At 44.0% G+C, this 15,787-nt stretch overlaps 1 protein-coding gene across 9 annotated transcripts in view; it reads right to left on the bottom strand.

Annotated features, from left to right (window-relative positions):
• The window catches only part of PROM1 (prominin 1), a 61,089-nt gene extending 50,850 nt beyond the window's left edge, over window positions 1–10,239 (bottom strand). For all 9 annotated transcript variants that reach the window (XM_059470976.1, XM_059470982.1, XM_059470977.1 and 6 more), the window contains exons 1-2: window positions 10,141–10,239; window positions 3,195–3,607 (exon numbers count right to left, since the gene is read on the bottom strand). In XM_059470976.1, the coding sequence (XP_059326959.1) occupies window positions 3,195–3,414 (220 nt within the window). In that variant the 5' untranslated portion in view covers window positions 3,415–3,607; window positions 10,141–10,239. The remainder of the gene's footprint in view (window positions 1–3,194; window positions 3,608–10,140) is intronic.
• Between the last annotated feature and the right edge of the window lie 5,548 nt (window positions 10,240–15,787).

Here is a 15,787-nt window from a genome sequence, read left to right as displayed (position 1 = left end):
AAAATGATGCCTCTATCCTAAACAGCCCTAAACAAAAGGAGTAGCAGCACAATCATTACCATGGAGGAACAAAGGCACACTGAGATTAAAGTCACCCACTGAGCCTCAGGTAGCAAACCAGTGACCAGTCCTTTCCACTCTAGTGTATCATTAACCAAAGGGGAGGCTGCTTCCCTGAATAAGAGCTAACTCATTCCCATTTACAGCACTGCATCATCTGGTAATGAGTACAAAAATATTTGACTGGTGGAATTGAAAGCAGAATCCATTTAGACTCACTGAAGCACTGCAATCAGATATCCTAATTCACCTCTTCTGAGTTAGGTCCTTGCCATATCCAAAGAGCACAGTGCTGGTCTTAAAGATTCAGCAATTTAAAAAATCCTAAAGGCTTTACAGTTCCTTGCCCTGGTTCTGTTACTGTATTTTACATGAGAACTATAATTAATCTGATTCATAACTTACTTATTAATTCTAAACCTAGATTAAAGTTATATTTCCACAAACTTGATGGCATGAACAAATTTAGAAGGGAATAAATAATTACTTATCTAGACGTAACTAGAAAAAAAACTCACAAAATATTTCTTGACTGATTTTTTCCTTTAAGTGATTCCTTTCAACTGTTGAGTCTTAGCAGCATGCCATTAAGAATAACACTTCCCAAAGACTCTCATCTACTTAAAATCTTTTTTTATCATAGCATAATAATAAAGCATAAAGGCATATAGTATATATATAAATATATACTATATATATTTATACAGCATATATATATAAATATATAGTATATATTTATATAATATAAAGCATAAAAGCATGAAGTATAAAGGCATACTTTGGACTGAAGGACTGTGGCTGTTACCCATCACAGCACTATCAGAAGATGACTTACAAAGGCAGGAGTATCTACATGCAATTAGACAATCCTATCACTTCTCCTCCCAGGTAAGAGTACTAACACATTGGAAAATTGAACATTGAGTACTCCCAAATATTAGGAAAAAATCTAAGACTACCAAGATCAAAGGTCTAAGTGATTGCTGCCAAGGCTTACACACAAATGACACTTCTCTATGTTGTGGTTATATGCAATAGATTGGGACATCAACCTGGAGCTAACTGTTCTGAAGCACCAGTCCCACCAGAACCATGAAGTCTGAAATAGAAACATCAAAAGGCTTGATTTCTGTGCCCATTTGTCATCATGTTTATTTTCACCTCTGAATCAGAATTAACTCTATTTCAATTTTAAAAAACCAAAACAAAACACCCATTTTAAATATGTAACTGCACCATTAATACAGTGAACGTGAAAATAGAACAGCATATGGCAAAAGAGATTATGGGGATTAGCCAATTAAATGGTATGACTCAAACTGATATGATCTGCCAAATCTGTGTTTTGCAGTGCAGCATGTGGGGCCATGGGAACATGACTTCACTTAATGCAAATAGCAAAGGCAAAGTTCTGAAAACACCTGATTTGGCAAAAAGTATCTTCAAGCAAGTAGGGAGAAGTATGAGATGTTGAAAACTTACAAGCTAAGAACAAATTCTTTACTTCTTTAATGCTGGAGGTCACAATACCAACTTGATGTAGAACTTACTACGAGCAGTCCCACCAGAAAATAACCTTGACCATAAAGTCTATACTCACTAATTATTCACATGCTTAGGACATCAGATATTAATTCTGACATACAAGACTACAGACAAATTCTTGGTAATATAAAGGGACAGTAAATGTCTCAGTGAAATCAAGTTTCCACAAGCGTAAGCAGAGCTTCAGGCAGAGTAGAGGCTTGCCTCCAGGAGCTGAATGCAGATGGCAATCCTCACCATCAGGTCTCACAGAGACACAAACAGCTCACCTGATCATTTAACAGAAGGAAAGAGGCAAAAGAAGCAGAGGTATCTGGAAACAGTGCCCCCTAAAAGTGAGATTACTGTCACCTTCATGCAACTGCTCTCATTACACCTTGTGCAAGATCTGCTCAAAACACACATCCTGCAGGAAAACAGGCCATTTTTCTGGCCTGTTTTCACAAAGGCCATTTTTTCTGGCCCATTGCAGAATAATATTCTGTTGGTTAACCTCTCAGATTCTGAGCTTTTGCCTAAATAGAATTCATTCATTCAAGTTCAGCTGAGCTCATTCTTCTACAGTTATGCCAGAGATGCACGAAGAAATGTCAAAAATCCAAGCAAACAGCAGTTCACAGATATCATATAGATATGTGACCCATTAGACTAATTAAAGTTTAAATTTCTAAATTGAAAGCTGTATTACAAAATAATAGAAACACCTTTTATACACAGTTGCAGCTAAATCACCAAAAGGAATCAGTTTCAAACCAAAGCCATTCTTATATCTAATTAAAGGTTCACCTTGATACAATTTTAAATGCCAGTATTATACAGAAGCATTAGCATGTTTAAGAGCTAAGTGAAACAAAAAGCATGTTGAAAAGTTGATAAAACTACCATTTCCAAAAGCACCTTTTAATCAATGCAACCTCAATAAAGTTGCACACACTTCTCCAACATCTTAAGTTTTCCTTTAGAAGGGACAGCTTAGTAAGAAACAAAGGGAAAAAAAAAGTCTTATTAAAACAAGTGCAGTTTCAAGTTTTAACCTGACAGCTTTCAAAGGAACAAGAAACTACACACAGCTGTGTAACGGACCTGCTCTTACATAAAACTTGACCATGGATGCAAATATATGGAAACAAATGAAATTTATTTCAAATTTCCTGGGCTAAATCTTATGATATTATAACCATGTGCCTGTTTATCACAGTGTGAAAAATTCAGCTGTCTCTAATGGATTTAATGGTAAATACAAAGCAGCTTATCCTATACTTCTATCTCATGCTGCTTCAGTTAAGAAAACAAGCCTCAAACCCATCAGTGACAGCTCTGAGATATGTAACCAAAGTTCTGTGAAAGGTCACCAACACTTCATTTTCATTAACAACCTCCTCCCCATTATACTTAGCAGAAAAATATTCTCTTATACACAACTGTACAGATTTCCAAGCTGCAGCACATGCTACATAAAAAGCCCTTCATCTATTTTACCTCCTGATTATAGCCTTGATATCTATGATAGGAGTTATCAATATAACAAATCAATATAACAACATCAATAACAAATCTGTATTTTAAACAGAGGTAGTTTATCCACTTACCTTGAGGAAAAGTATTTGGCTGCACCAAGTACAGGAATGCATGTACTATTTTAAACAAAATTCCTATTGCCCCTGGTTCATGGTATGCACCTGTATCGTAGGTCTTGGCTGGTACAAATCCAAAATCCAAAGTTCCAGGAGGTGGTTTGTATATAGGCTGTACCTCTGAAATTGTACTTCCACAAAGCAGCAGTAGCAGCAAACAGAGTTCCACAGCCATAGCGAGCAGTATTCATAAAACTGGAGGTAGAGGTATTTGTCCAACCAAGTCTAGAAATCTTCAATACATTCACTTGAGGAGTGGCTGTCTAGCCAGGACAGTGCTGGTGCACTCTCACACCTGCAATTCTTCAATGTATTTTTACTTCAGAGTGGAACAGCAGCCTCTCGTGAAAATGACTCGGCGCACATCTCTGGCAAAAAGAAGAAACAGCTCATTAACACGTGTGCAAGCAAATAGCAAAGGGCAAGACAAGCTGCAACCTCCTGTGGAAACTGAACCTATCAACAGCTGCAAAAGTGAGCCTGACAGGACAGGGAAGAAAAGCATTTTGAGGCTTGTGAATAATTTTATACTACATACATTGTACTTGAAAGAGGTGGAAAAAGAATTATGCACAGTTCCAGGTCAGTGAGTTCCCACAAACAAAGAGAACGTTGATACAGCTCCAAGGGAAACAAAACTAAAGGAGCATTGCATGAATTGTGCTTCTGACTAAGTACAATATGTCATGTCACAACAATTACACAATGCATTTAATTACCACCTGATGGTTCTGTAGTTGATGACACTTATTACAAGTCATACCCCGTATTTCTTGAATTTACACCTTTCAGCAAAACCTTCAGTACTAGACACTCTTAACTGTTTTCCAAGAATAAGGAAAAAAATTATACAGCACGGAAAAGTTACCAAAACAGAACTAAAATTTAAAACCAACTAGACATCACCCTCTTGACAGATGACAATGGGCATCAGCAATTACTTTCTATTAATTCAAGCTATCTCAAAGCTCTCCTTAGGAACTGGAGAAGTGAACAATTTTTATTTACAGCTTGCTAAAGCTGAGTGTCATTAAGATGACTTTGGATGGTAAAAAATGTTTAAGAATATTCTGAATCTATGAAATCACATCAGCTTAATCTACCACTACTTAAGAAACATAACAGAAACACTCCTGGCTTCCCAACAAATGAAGTGACCATGTCTTCATCTACAAGAAGCCAGGGAAGACTCCTTGATTTCACTGCAACAGCAGTGTCTGAGGGAACAGACCAAAACCAACCAAATAAAAGGCAACAGAGAGGCTGCTGCCACTCTCTGGTCCTGGAGGCTGCACACACCTGATGGGCGTGCCAGTGAGCACAGCACTGACCTCCCCACCCTCAGCCTGCCTTGTCTTGGGGGCGCCTGGGCCGGGCCCTGTGGAGCTCGCTGCCCCTGGCAGGACATCACTCCCACCCAGAGAGCACCAGCTGCACAGCCTGCTGCCCCTTTCAGCAGCACTGCCCAAGAGAAAAGCTTTCCATCCCCACCTTGGTGTTCAGACCATTCACCAGTGAGAATGACAGCAAAATACACAAACTCTTCATGGCTCCAGTCAGCCCAATGCTGCACCAACACCTTGGCTTCCCAGGTACTTCCAGGTCAAAGAGATGCTGAAGACACTTCAAACCTGTAGTAAGGTGAGACTTAAATCTCTCCCTGCTTTACAGTCTCTGGTTAAATACCAGTTACCTTTCTGAAAACTAGTACTTTGCAAGAGGTCAAAAACACATTTGCAAGCTTGTTTAGTAGTCAGTGCTGCACTCAGAGGATAGGTCAAGAAAAACACGGAACAAAGAAATACAGGATCAGATTAAAGACTAGAGGCAGTTTTGTTTCTCCGCTGTTCAAATGAGTTAGGAGGGAACACTCAAACCTATCTTTCTTCCTCATGGCTTATGAAAACCAAGAAGAATGAATAGTAATAATGCTATGATTAGCACAATTATCCAACCCTTATTGAGAAAGGTTGTGTTAGCAACCCTTCTGAAATATGCTCAACACAAGCACACACTAATTTAGAACACCTATTACCATGGAAAATAATGTTCTCTTAAAGATTAAGGAAAGAAAAAAAAAGCTCAAATCCAAAATATTCATTTTCCTCCTTTAATTTTTTACTGAGACTAGTTTTCTTCAGCCTAGAAGATAGTTTTTAGTGAAGTTTTGCACATCTTGCTATAAGGCTGAACACAGAAATGGTCGAAAAGTGAAAACTGCTTAGGCTGCAGTTTATTATCGAACCTCAAGAGACCTACAGGACAAAATATCACAAGACCACAACTAGGTGAAAAAAATTCATTTTGCTTTATGGCAGAGCAGTGAAAATTGTGCAAGTTTGACACACTACTGTTCTGATGCCAAAATCACCTTTGTTTTTACATGTATTCCTCATACACTTTCATAGCTCTGTGGACTGTTATTGTATAGCTGTATAGTTTCCCAGCTAACTCCAGTGCTTTTCCTATACACAAATTCCTGAAGGCCTGTTCTGATCTTGCTTCTTCTGGCAATCAAGGCTGAGCCACCCTCTCAAGACAATTCCTCATGTTTTAGATACAAAACAAGGTACAGCTAGTAGCAAGGAAGGGAGGGGCTTCAGAAGGGGTCAAACCAAGAGGGGAATTACTTCATTAACTGTATTTCTATTTGGGGCTTCTTGTCAATTATGCTAACTTGCTAAACTTGTAAAAGTGTAAAAGCTCTACGGCACATAAAAGCCCTATATCACATGTACATTTTCAATGTAATTTCAGCATGCATGTCAGTGTGTTGTGCACCTGGAGAGGCCTTCATTAAATGGTAACCACTTTTTATCACCTTAACCTTGTTTGGCTCTTGATTTTAGGGACTCAAAGGCAACAGTTCTTTTTTTTTCCCCTTAAGAAGAGATTTCAACAATTTTTCTAAGTCAGGTTGAGTTTTCTGGAGATTTCTGAAGTACTGAAGTTGCAGCACTTCAGTGAGTCAGGAGAAAAAGCTCACACATGGTGGCTGAACCTCGATTCCAAAAGTTTAGGAAACAGATGCAAAAGCATCCATTTCAGTGAAATGTTAGGTGTGGTTGAGAAAGATGAAAGTGATAAGATGATGACTTCTCTAACTGGTGTCTTAAAGCAAAGCTCTCTGTAGTGTCCTGTTGTATTAGAAAGCGAGGGCAGAAGAAGATAAAGTACACACACAACTGGTTTTTTTGCAAGATTTTAGATTAAAGACAATTTAAAGTCTACCTAATTACACAAACAGGCAAATAAAGTATTTAAAATGTTCTCCCAACACAGGAAAACAATCACTACACCTTCTAGAAGTAAGTAGTCATGCATTAACCAAGTGGGCATTTTTAAGACAAGGACACTATTGAAATGGTAAAGACACTTCCTATACTGTGAAACTAACAATGTTCAGTGGAAAAACCCAAGTTTCCAATTCTACAAGTTTTCAGTCAGGCTTTAATAAAATTCAAGTGAGTTTCCTGCAAATCAATAAATCTGCAGACTTATGACCATGTTCTCTTCCTCTCCCTCTGCTGGCAAATATATCACAGTAAACATGGCGTATACAATCTATACTGGGCAATTCCTCCAGACTGACACCAGTTCTCCTCTATACTACATAAAACACTCATGTTTTCAAGGTTACATTAATAATAATAACCAGGAACTTGCAGAAACACTATTAAACCTGTAACTTAAGATGCCTCTGAGCATCTAATATGTATTCAACCTACCTAAAAATAACTCAGATGTAAAAAGCTCCCAGCATTTCTCCTTTTCTTGATATTGAACAGAAACTTAGCTGGGAGCTCATTAGTAGTTAAATATGCTAGACAAACAGCATTAAAGAGGTAAAATCTATCCCTGAAATCTGTAATTCTGAGAACTTCAGAGAACTTCTGAGAACACAGGAGTGACACAAATACAGAGAAGTGAACAGCAGTTTATGCTAATCTTCATTGCAGCATGTGGGCATCTCATTTCCTCACACACAGTGTGGCATCACTGCAGCCAATGAGTTACAGGAACTGCCAGTACAACCCTCCTCAAGTTAAGTAAACAGTGAATGAAGAGAAGCTGTGTGAAACCTGCAAATGCTTACAGTAATTATCAAACAAGCTACCAATTTCATTACTACACACCCTGTGAAGTACTTAACAAGTTAAAATAAATTAAAATATTTTCATTATTGTGTGTGGTTTGCAAATGTCCATTTGGAAGAGACTCAAGCTTTTGCATTTTATTCTGTGGCTGACACTAATATTCTATATGTGCAAATCACTAAGCATAACTCCTGGGCTTTTAAACACTACCTGTGGAAAAGTCATCACTCAAATATACAGTAGCATTATCATCTCAGATATGAGATGACAATGCTATCCTGTTACTAAAAGTATTTTCCAAAACCAACCTCTGCTTTAAGTTTAACACGAGAAGATGAGAGAGAGCTAGATGCTTTAGTTCAGCAACTGCCCTGATACACCAGCTGTGAGTAACAGAGCTCAGAGGCAGCATGATGTGCAGCTCTTTGTTCCAATGGCACTGGCCTCCTGTTTAGCACCACAATCCATGCAAATCCAGCACTGCAGTGCAGCGATGCAACCATGACTAACCCTGTGAACTGAAATTCAATCAGCCAGGGCTGCACTGCTGAAGCTCAATGGGGGAACCTGCTGGCAGTGAACCAGGCTGGGCTGCGATGGTGGTAGGTGCAGTTGGCCATAGGAAGCCCGCACAAAGGTTCTGAGTACATTTGTTACATTTTTTCAATTACACATTTGAAAATCCAAGTCCATAATCCCTGTCCACCATGCCAGCAACCACCAGAAGTGAAATTAAAACAGCCACAAAACAGAGTTACAGGCAGACTGAAATTCCTAAGTATGGAAAAAGAACCCCAAAAAACAACCAAACCCACACCACCACCTTCCCACTCAAGAGACTCAACACAGCAAGCCAAGTTAGATACTGGCAGGTTAAAAAGGTATAGTTTTCTGTTACAAAATCTGCCTAGGCCTACCAACAATCGCAACCTGTTGCCATAGGAGGACTGAGAAGCAGATAAACATAATAAACACCAGGGACTGCAGAACAGAGCTTGGCAGCACTGAGAGAAACTAAATAAATAGCATCTTCCACACAAGGAAGCCTTGGTACCCATCTGACTTGCCTGCTATATGTTCAAATCAACTAAGTAAATATTGGATTGGGTCAGGAAAATTTGAATATTCAGAATCCAGTTTGCTTTGAACAGCTTCTTACTAATTTCAAAATAATAAACTAAAAAAGCAACATCAAAAAATTCTTCTGTTTTACAAGTCACAGCCACCTGCAAGCCGAAGTAAAAATTCCAGGTGAGATACCTTTCCCCAATTATAAGCAGGTCTGATTTTCAGCTGACTGCATAAATATTTAAAGTACATTTTCACTAACCAAATAATTTATTTAACTTGATTCTAAGTGGTGCATTTACCCCAGAATCCATAGATCATTCTTTGTTAAATTACTTTCCAGCATCACATAGAAAACTGTAAAACACAGTAAGTCCAGCCCATAACAGGTAGTTTTTGGGACGTGTGAACTGATAAGCGCTGTGTACGTGTCCCCACACCAAGGTACCGCAACACGACGCACGTTTCCCACTAGCAGCGGAGACCAAACCTTTCCTTCACGTTCTTTCCAATTACTCAGAGACCTCTTCCTCTAACAGGCTGTCCTTATCTGCAAACTGCAGAGGAGCGCGGGCACCGCAGCTCTGCCTCTGCTGGAATACCGACCGACGTGGTAGTTTCTTCACCGGCGCATCTGCATCTCCGTGCAGAAGACACAGCCCGTGTTTACCACCACACTGCCCCTTCTCTCCAGCTCTCGGACGAGGCCCCCGGCTCACTGCAGAGCTCACCTCGGCCGAGGAGACGCTTGGCCAGCCGGGGTGTGCAGGCGCGATCTGCCCAGATGCACAGCGGGCAGCGGCGGCAGCAGCGCCTCAGGGAGCTGCTCCGAGGCGGGCGGCACCGCCGCAGCGCTGCCGTGCGGAGCGCGGAGCCCGCAGGAGCGCACGGGCCCTCTCCCCGCTCGCATCCACCGCAGAGCCCAGGCGGGGGTCGCCTCCCTGCTCCCCCAGCCCCCGCCCCTGATGAGCCGATTTCGAGGGCAGCACAGCCCTGTCCGCCTCCCCGAGGCGGCTCACATGACCCCACCGCCCGCCTCGCCCCGGGCAGGTGCCCTCCGCCTCCTTTCCGTGGAGCGGCTTCCCCTCCCTCCGGAGATCTCTGGGGCTCTGCCCGCCCAGCTCCCGCCGCTCCTCTCCGTTCATCTGCCGGTAGCTCACAGCTGTCCCCGACCTCTCCCCAGCCGCCGCCGCCTCACACGACCCCCGGGAGCGAATGCGCACCCCGTGCCCGCCGCCCCGCTCGGCGAGCGGACCCGCCCTGGCTCCCCGCGGACCGGCCGCATCCGCCGCCGTGCCGCAGCCCCCTCCTCGCGGCCAAACCCGTCTCTCCCGCCATCCGCTCCCCAGCCCCCCCGCAGCACTGACCTGCCCGCCGGCCGCTCCTCTGTCCCCGCCTCACCCCGCGCTCTCAGGGCGCCTCCATCCCGCGGCTCCCACAGGTCGCTTTCCCAGCCTCTGCTGAGCCCCCTGGGAGCCCTTCCCGCCGGCAGCCCCATTCCCTCGGGCACCCGCCTCCCTCGACGGCCACCCGCCTCCCCCCGTCGCTCGGCTTCACGGAGCTCCCCCGCCCGCCACCGCTCTCCCGCGAAGGAAGGAGCCGCGCTCTGCCGGCCACAACCTCCCGCCCGCAGCGGGAGAAGGCGGAGGAGCCTCATCCCCGCCTGCTGCCCCCCACGGCCCCGCCGGAGCTGCCCGGGACCCCTCCTCACGTACGCGCCCGCCCGCAGCACTCACCGGTCGAAAGGGGCCAGCGAGCCGGAGACGGCGGGGCACGGCCAGCACAACGCAGCCCGCTCCGCCTCAGAGCGCCGCGGCAGCCGTGGTGGCGGTGCCGCCCGCGCATGGATTACGGAGGGCGGGCTCTGCCCCGGGCCGGGGCTGCAGGACCACCCCGACAGGCCGGGATGGATGGTGGGGGGGAGGAAGAGGAGGAGCGTGAGGGGTTTAACCCCGGCGGGATGTGCTGGGCGAGCGGAGTGCAGATTGGGATAGGCTGTGTGCCGGTGCGGCGGAGCCGAGCGGGGCAGGCTGAGCCCGCAGCCTGCGGTCGGGGACCTGTTGCATCCCGGGCCGGCTCCCGCCCTGTTCCGGCCCGCAAGGTGCTGCGCCACTCCCGGACCCCCGGCCGGCTCCGCCGAGGCTCGTCCCGCCTCACCGCCCCGGGCATGGCCGGGCCATCTCCCCTTGGCCAGTGCCTCTGGGGTTCCTTCGAGATCAGACGGGTTTGCTTTCCGCATCAAGATGACTTACTCCGTTAGCTTCTGAAAAAAATAAATCTTGTTTTACTCTTCTCAAGATTTCCTGATGTGTTTAGCATTTCCTTTAGGGCTGTTATCTATGTTCCTAAGTGTTCTCTGTTCCCGAAGGCCAGTGATTTACTGGTAAAATGAGAAGTGTTTTTCTTACAGGTTGCAATACAGTAATATACACTTTCAAAGGCTGTTGTGCTTTCCTTCTGCCTTGTGCAGATTTGTTTGTGCTTTTGATTTTTATTTGCAACTTTGGCGTATTAATGTGGTTCCTCTATTGCAGCAGTAAAACATGAACATGATTCTTGCCTCTGTTACTACAACCTCTGTTATTCAGCATCACAAATACATTGCAAGACAAAGCAAGAATTTTTGCTGGACATCCAAGGTTATGCTGGTTCCTTGGAAATCAGTAAAAAAAACTGATGGAGAAGGCAGTCTCCTTTTTGCAGGCAGAAACAAATCAAGGCTACAGCTATGGCACCACTCTGCCTTGCTAATTGAAACCTGGCTAAACATCGAACATTTTTCCCACAGGCAGTATTCCGTGTTGCTGAATTCTACCTGTATTTCAGCTTAGGGCATTTGCCAGCAATGCACATCAAAGAACAAGTTGCTACACTGGCTGCACACAGAACAGTTATCCCGAACAGAGCTAATCTTAGCTTGTTCAGCAGGAGGATATGTAAAGGCACAGCCCAAAATGGAGTGGTACAGAGCTCAGAGAAAGGCTCTTTTCCAAGTTCTTGTTGTAGTTGTCATAGGCACCCTAAGCCAGATGTCAAAGAGGAACAACAAGGGTCTTGGGGAAAACAGAACACCTTGACTGATGGACAAATGTATTAAATTAGTGAGTCTGACAAAGAGAATTTCAGTGCCTGTCTTAAGGTTTGAATGAATCTTTCTCAAAATAGAAGAAAGTATTCCCTCCAGATAATGGGCTGTGAGTGCCCAACACTGTTAATGAGACAATATGGTGAGTTTGATTCCCTTGCTTCCATTCAGAGTTAAACCAGAAAGGCCAAGTCCCGCTGACCTCAGTGACTCACTGACTGATTTTAAAATGCAGAGTGAAGGCATATGGCTGTAGTGATAGATATCTGCAAGGATGGAATAGTCTGTAGGAGCTCAAAGAGAATGTGGGAATGCAGAGGAGAAGAGCGTGGAATGAAGCTGTAAAAAAATCTTCATTTGCTGGAGCCAAAGATATTTAGATTTTCTCTTGGGTTACTAATTTATACAAGTGATGTGAAACAAGTGATAAAAGTAATTTCTACCATTTATGGTAGGCTACCACAGTACTTCTGGATGAGAAATGTCTGTAGTGTGCATAAACAAGGACATGAAACTAGAGTAACAGGAAAAAGATACTGGCTTTCAGACAAAAATTGAACCTGAATCAAGACCAACACTACTAATGGAGGCATTTCTTCAGCAAACTAGAGCTAAACCAACACCTATTTTATGATTAGTATGATCCATGTATGACTGATCTCCTGTTTATTTTCATGGATGTTGCTATCAATATAAGAAAGCTTTCCAGTCATTTCTGAGTTTCTCGGTGCTATTGGGATCTAGCCTGAAATAAAGGACTTGCCTAAGGTGCCTGGAAGTGATTGAGTTAAGGTAATTTATATCTGAAAGTGTGTTGTCTGAGTAGCACCTAGTTAGGATGTCAGAGCTTGTCACTGTGAGCTGGCAAATGGGAGCATGACCTCCCGCTGCGTTGCTGGCAGCCCCAAGCATGTGTCTGACCTGAAACTGCTCTGAGCAGCTGCTGACCTTTCCTTGATGTTTCTTCTCTGCTAACTGCACGTCAGGTAGAGACAGACAGCTGTAAAGAGGGAAATACTGCACCAGTGTGCAGCCCTTTCCCTGCTGTGTCCCTGCCATCCAAATGCCAGCTGTGCCTGGGCTGGCTCAGCCCACGCTCCTGTGGGCACGGTGAGGGATGTGCTGCCTGCATGTGGAGCAGTCGCATTCAGGAGGCACCATGTGTGAAAACACGATGGAATATTAGCAAGCTCAGAGACATCGAGAAAACTTGTCCTTGAGGGAATGCATCATCTTCTATCTGTGGTCCTTTGTGCCTTTTTAGGGCGATTGGGCTAAATTTAATCAGAATGCCTTCTAGCTCTGTTCTTTGTGGCCAAAACTTTTAAATTATGTCAGCACTCAGAGCTGAGGTCAGGCTCCCGAGGCAGCTGAACCCTAATTGCTCACATAAATAGGAAGCACTCTTTCAAACCACAGCACAGTAGATGATAAGGCCTCTGAAAACCTGCTGGATAAGCATCCAAAACAGTAACAGCTGGAAGAAAAAAACCTGACCCATACGCTGTGGTGAGCGTTTGAAAATCTGGCTGCATATCAATCATCTCTGTTATCTCAGAGGAAAATCCTCAGATAACAGGAAGACACATGAGATTTAGAGCTTAACTATAATGGTTGTATCATGTAATTGATTTTTAAGTAGAGCTTGTGATTAAAGGTCTATTAGATAAATAGCCTTTTTCATTAGTTGGAGTCCAGCTAGGTATAGTATTCCCTGAAGAGACTTGAATCATAACTGCAAACTTTCCACCTCCCAAAAAAGAAAAAGTACAAAGTACAAGGTATAAGGACCTCTTATATTGTGTTGAGTTTCATCTGGATGTTTGTTTAGGGAGAGAAGGGTGCATGGAAGTGTGGGAGAGGAGCAGCATGCCTTCTCTGCACCAGGGCTGTGGAGAAATGTGATTTACATACACCCTTTGCCAAGAACTTGTCAGAGTGACAGCAGCCAGCATTCTGCCAGCATCCCAAAATTGAACCAGCTCTACCCTTTAGCCCAGTGCCTGCCCACTTTGCTCTGCTTTCCGTGGGTCACCACCCCTGAGTCCTTCCCTGTGCTCTGTGTGCCCTGCCTAGCTCTGCCCTTCCTCCTGCCCCTCAATACCACGCTTCCCCTCTGGCCTGGCTCAGCCCTTTGGATTCTGCCAGCCCTGCCAGTTGGCAGACGCTGGCCAGCAGCACTGCCCAGCTACCTGCATGGCCCATGGCCTCCTTCTGCTCAGCTCCCCACACTCACCCTTTCTCTCCTCTCTGACATCCACAGCTGCAGCCTTCCTCATCCTTAATTCTTCTGTGGGATGCAAGGCTTAAAGGATTACAGGCTGGATGAGTTCACAACCCGAACTCCAAGCTATGAGCTCTTCAAGGCTGCAGCCAGCCTCACCCAGGCTCTGCAGGCTCTGAGAGAGAAGAAAAATTGAGTTAGAGCAAGCAGGAGGAACATCTTGCTGTATTAGACACAAAGCATGCAAAATTTGAAAGAATTATTGGAATCCATAAAAATGGTGGGAAACTACAATTGCTGTGTGCTATACTCTGCCATGTACTTGCTTAATTTCTTACTCCCAAGGAAAAATAAAAACATGAAAAGGACAATGTTACTCACATTAATTCTCAAGCTTAGAAAACAGTGTGATATTTCATTGTACACCTTTGATTCATGCCATTTTAGGGTATGATTTCTGTAAGGATTGCCTTCATTTGAATGGAAGATTTATATCACTTTAGGATCCCTTCAGAGAGTTGATGTTTTGTCAGCTACATGTCTTGCCATTACTCTCTGTTGTGCCCCTTTCTTGTGACTGTGATAAATCTGCATGTCAACTCGTCAGGGAACTTAAAAATTATATTTGTTGTTTTTCATCTGAGGAAACAAACCAGTAGTAGTTGCTATAACAGATTTCACAGCTAAAGAAAAATACAAAATGACAGGGATTATATGATGCGTGTACTTGGAGCTTCTATCTTCTTCTATGAGCTCCTCCACACCCCCATACAGACTCACTCTGTTTTTCCATCATTCCATGTTTCATTTCTGCTTGCAAGCTTTGCCTCTTGGCATCCTGGTAAACTACAAAGTCAGGAATGCTTGAAACAAAAATGGAAAAGGCACATGTCTTTTTGACACTAGAACAAAATTAGTAATCCAAAAGAAAACCAAAATGTCTTTGGCTCCAGCAAGTGAAGATTTTCTGCCGTTTCATTCCATGCTCTTCTTGTCTGCATTGTCACATTCTTTTCAAGTTCCTGACTTGGTTCTGATGCTGTTTGGTAACAGGTTGGGCTGAAATGGCCAACTACCACTCCGGGTTTTGGTTCCAGCTCCAGCACCTTACACTTCTCAGGTGACACAAAGGTCCTGGTCAGCATCTCCAAGGTTCTTGCTGTGGGAGCTGGATGTAATGAGTTGTCTGATAGAGGACAACATGGCCATATCAGCAATGGCATTTCAGTTTGCTAGAAAGCAACTTATGGTTTTGGATGAATGCTTTCAGATGAAGTCCTGCAAACCTCCTGCACATGTGTAATTTCACCTGATAAAGAGATTTTAAGTGAGGATGCTCCTGTTTACCAAATATGAACACACAAATTTGGTTCCCTCCCCTTCAGAAGGCGGGGTACTGCCACGGGACATAGGACTGCTCTCAATGCTGGTATTTCCTTGCTTGTTAAGCATTGCTACCAGTACAGCTCTTTCTGTGATATACTGAAATCTTGTGGGGGATATACAGGCTTCAGCTGGGCTGGGTCCCACAGACACAGTCACCAAGCTCAGTCCTGGCTAACAAGTTCATCAGATGGTGCAAGTGGCCAGCAGCTGTATGTGGGACAGCACGAGCCTAGCCACTGACCTCACCTCAGGCTACGGGCATGGGCACCTGGAGATTAGAACTGACAGATTCTTCTCTCTTGTGGCTTACTTATTTTGGGTTTTTTTAATGAATGCATTTATAAATTTCTTCTGAAAGCCAGGATTTGAGATGGACTGCTTGGGCAGGAGCCAGAAAGGCTGTTTACACAAACTATGAATCCAATAAAGGTATCTGTATATCAGTAGGAACAGAACAGTACAAAAATATTTAATCAGCTAAACCAAGTACATACGTGAATGCTATCACAGAAGCAAAGTCATTGATCTGGATAGTCACTTTTCAGGAAAAAGAAGATTGGTTTTCCTCTCCATTTGTGACTCTCTGACAAGCAGGAGCCCCCTCAGCACAGGGTGACTATCCCATGCTTTCCACAATATGTAATCCTACCTCAGGAGCTTAGCTGCTGCAGTGACCTTCTTTTGTCTG

This window comes from Ammospiza nelsoni, chromosome 4, assembly GCF_027579445.1.
Source record: "Ammospiza nelsoni isolate bAmmNel1 chromosome 4, bAmmNel1.pri, whole genome shotgun sequence".
In the NCBI taxonomy this organism is placed as follows: Eukaryota; Metazoa; Chordata; class Aves; order Passeriformes; family Passerellidae; genus Ammospiza; species Ammospiza nelsoni.
The sequence above is the reverse complement of the archived record's forward strand: the minus strand, read 5'-3'. Positions and strand labels throughout refer to the sequence as shown.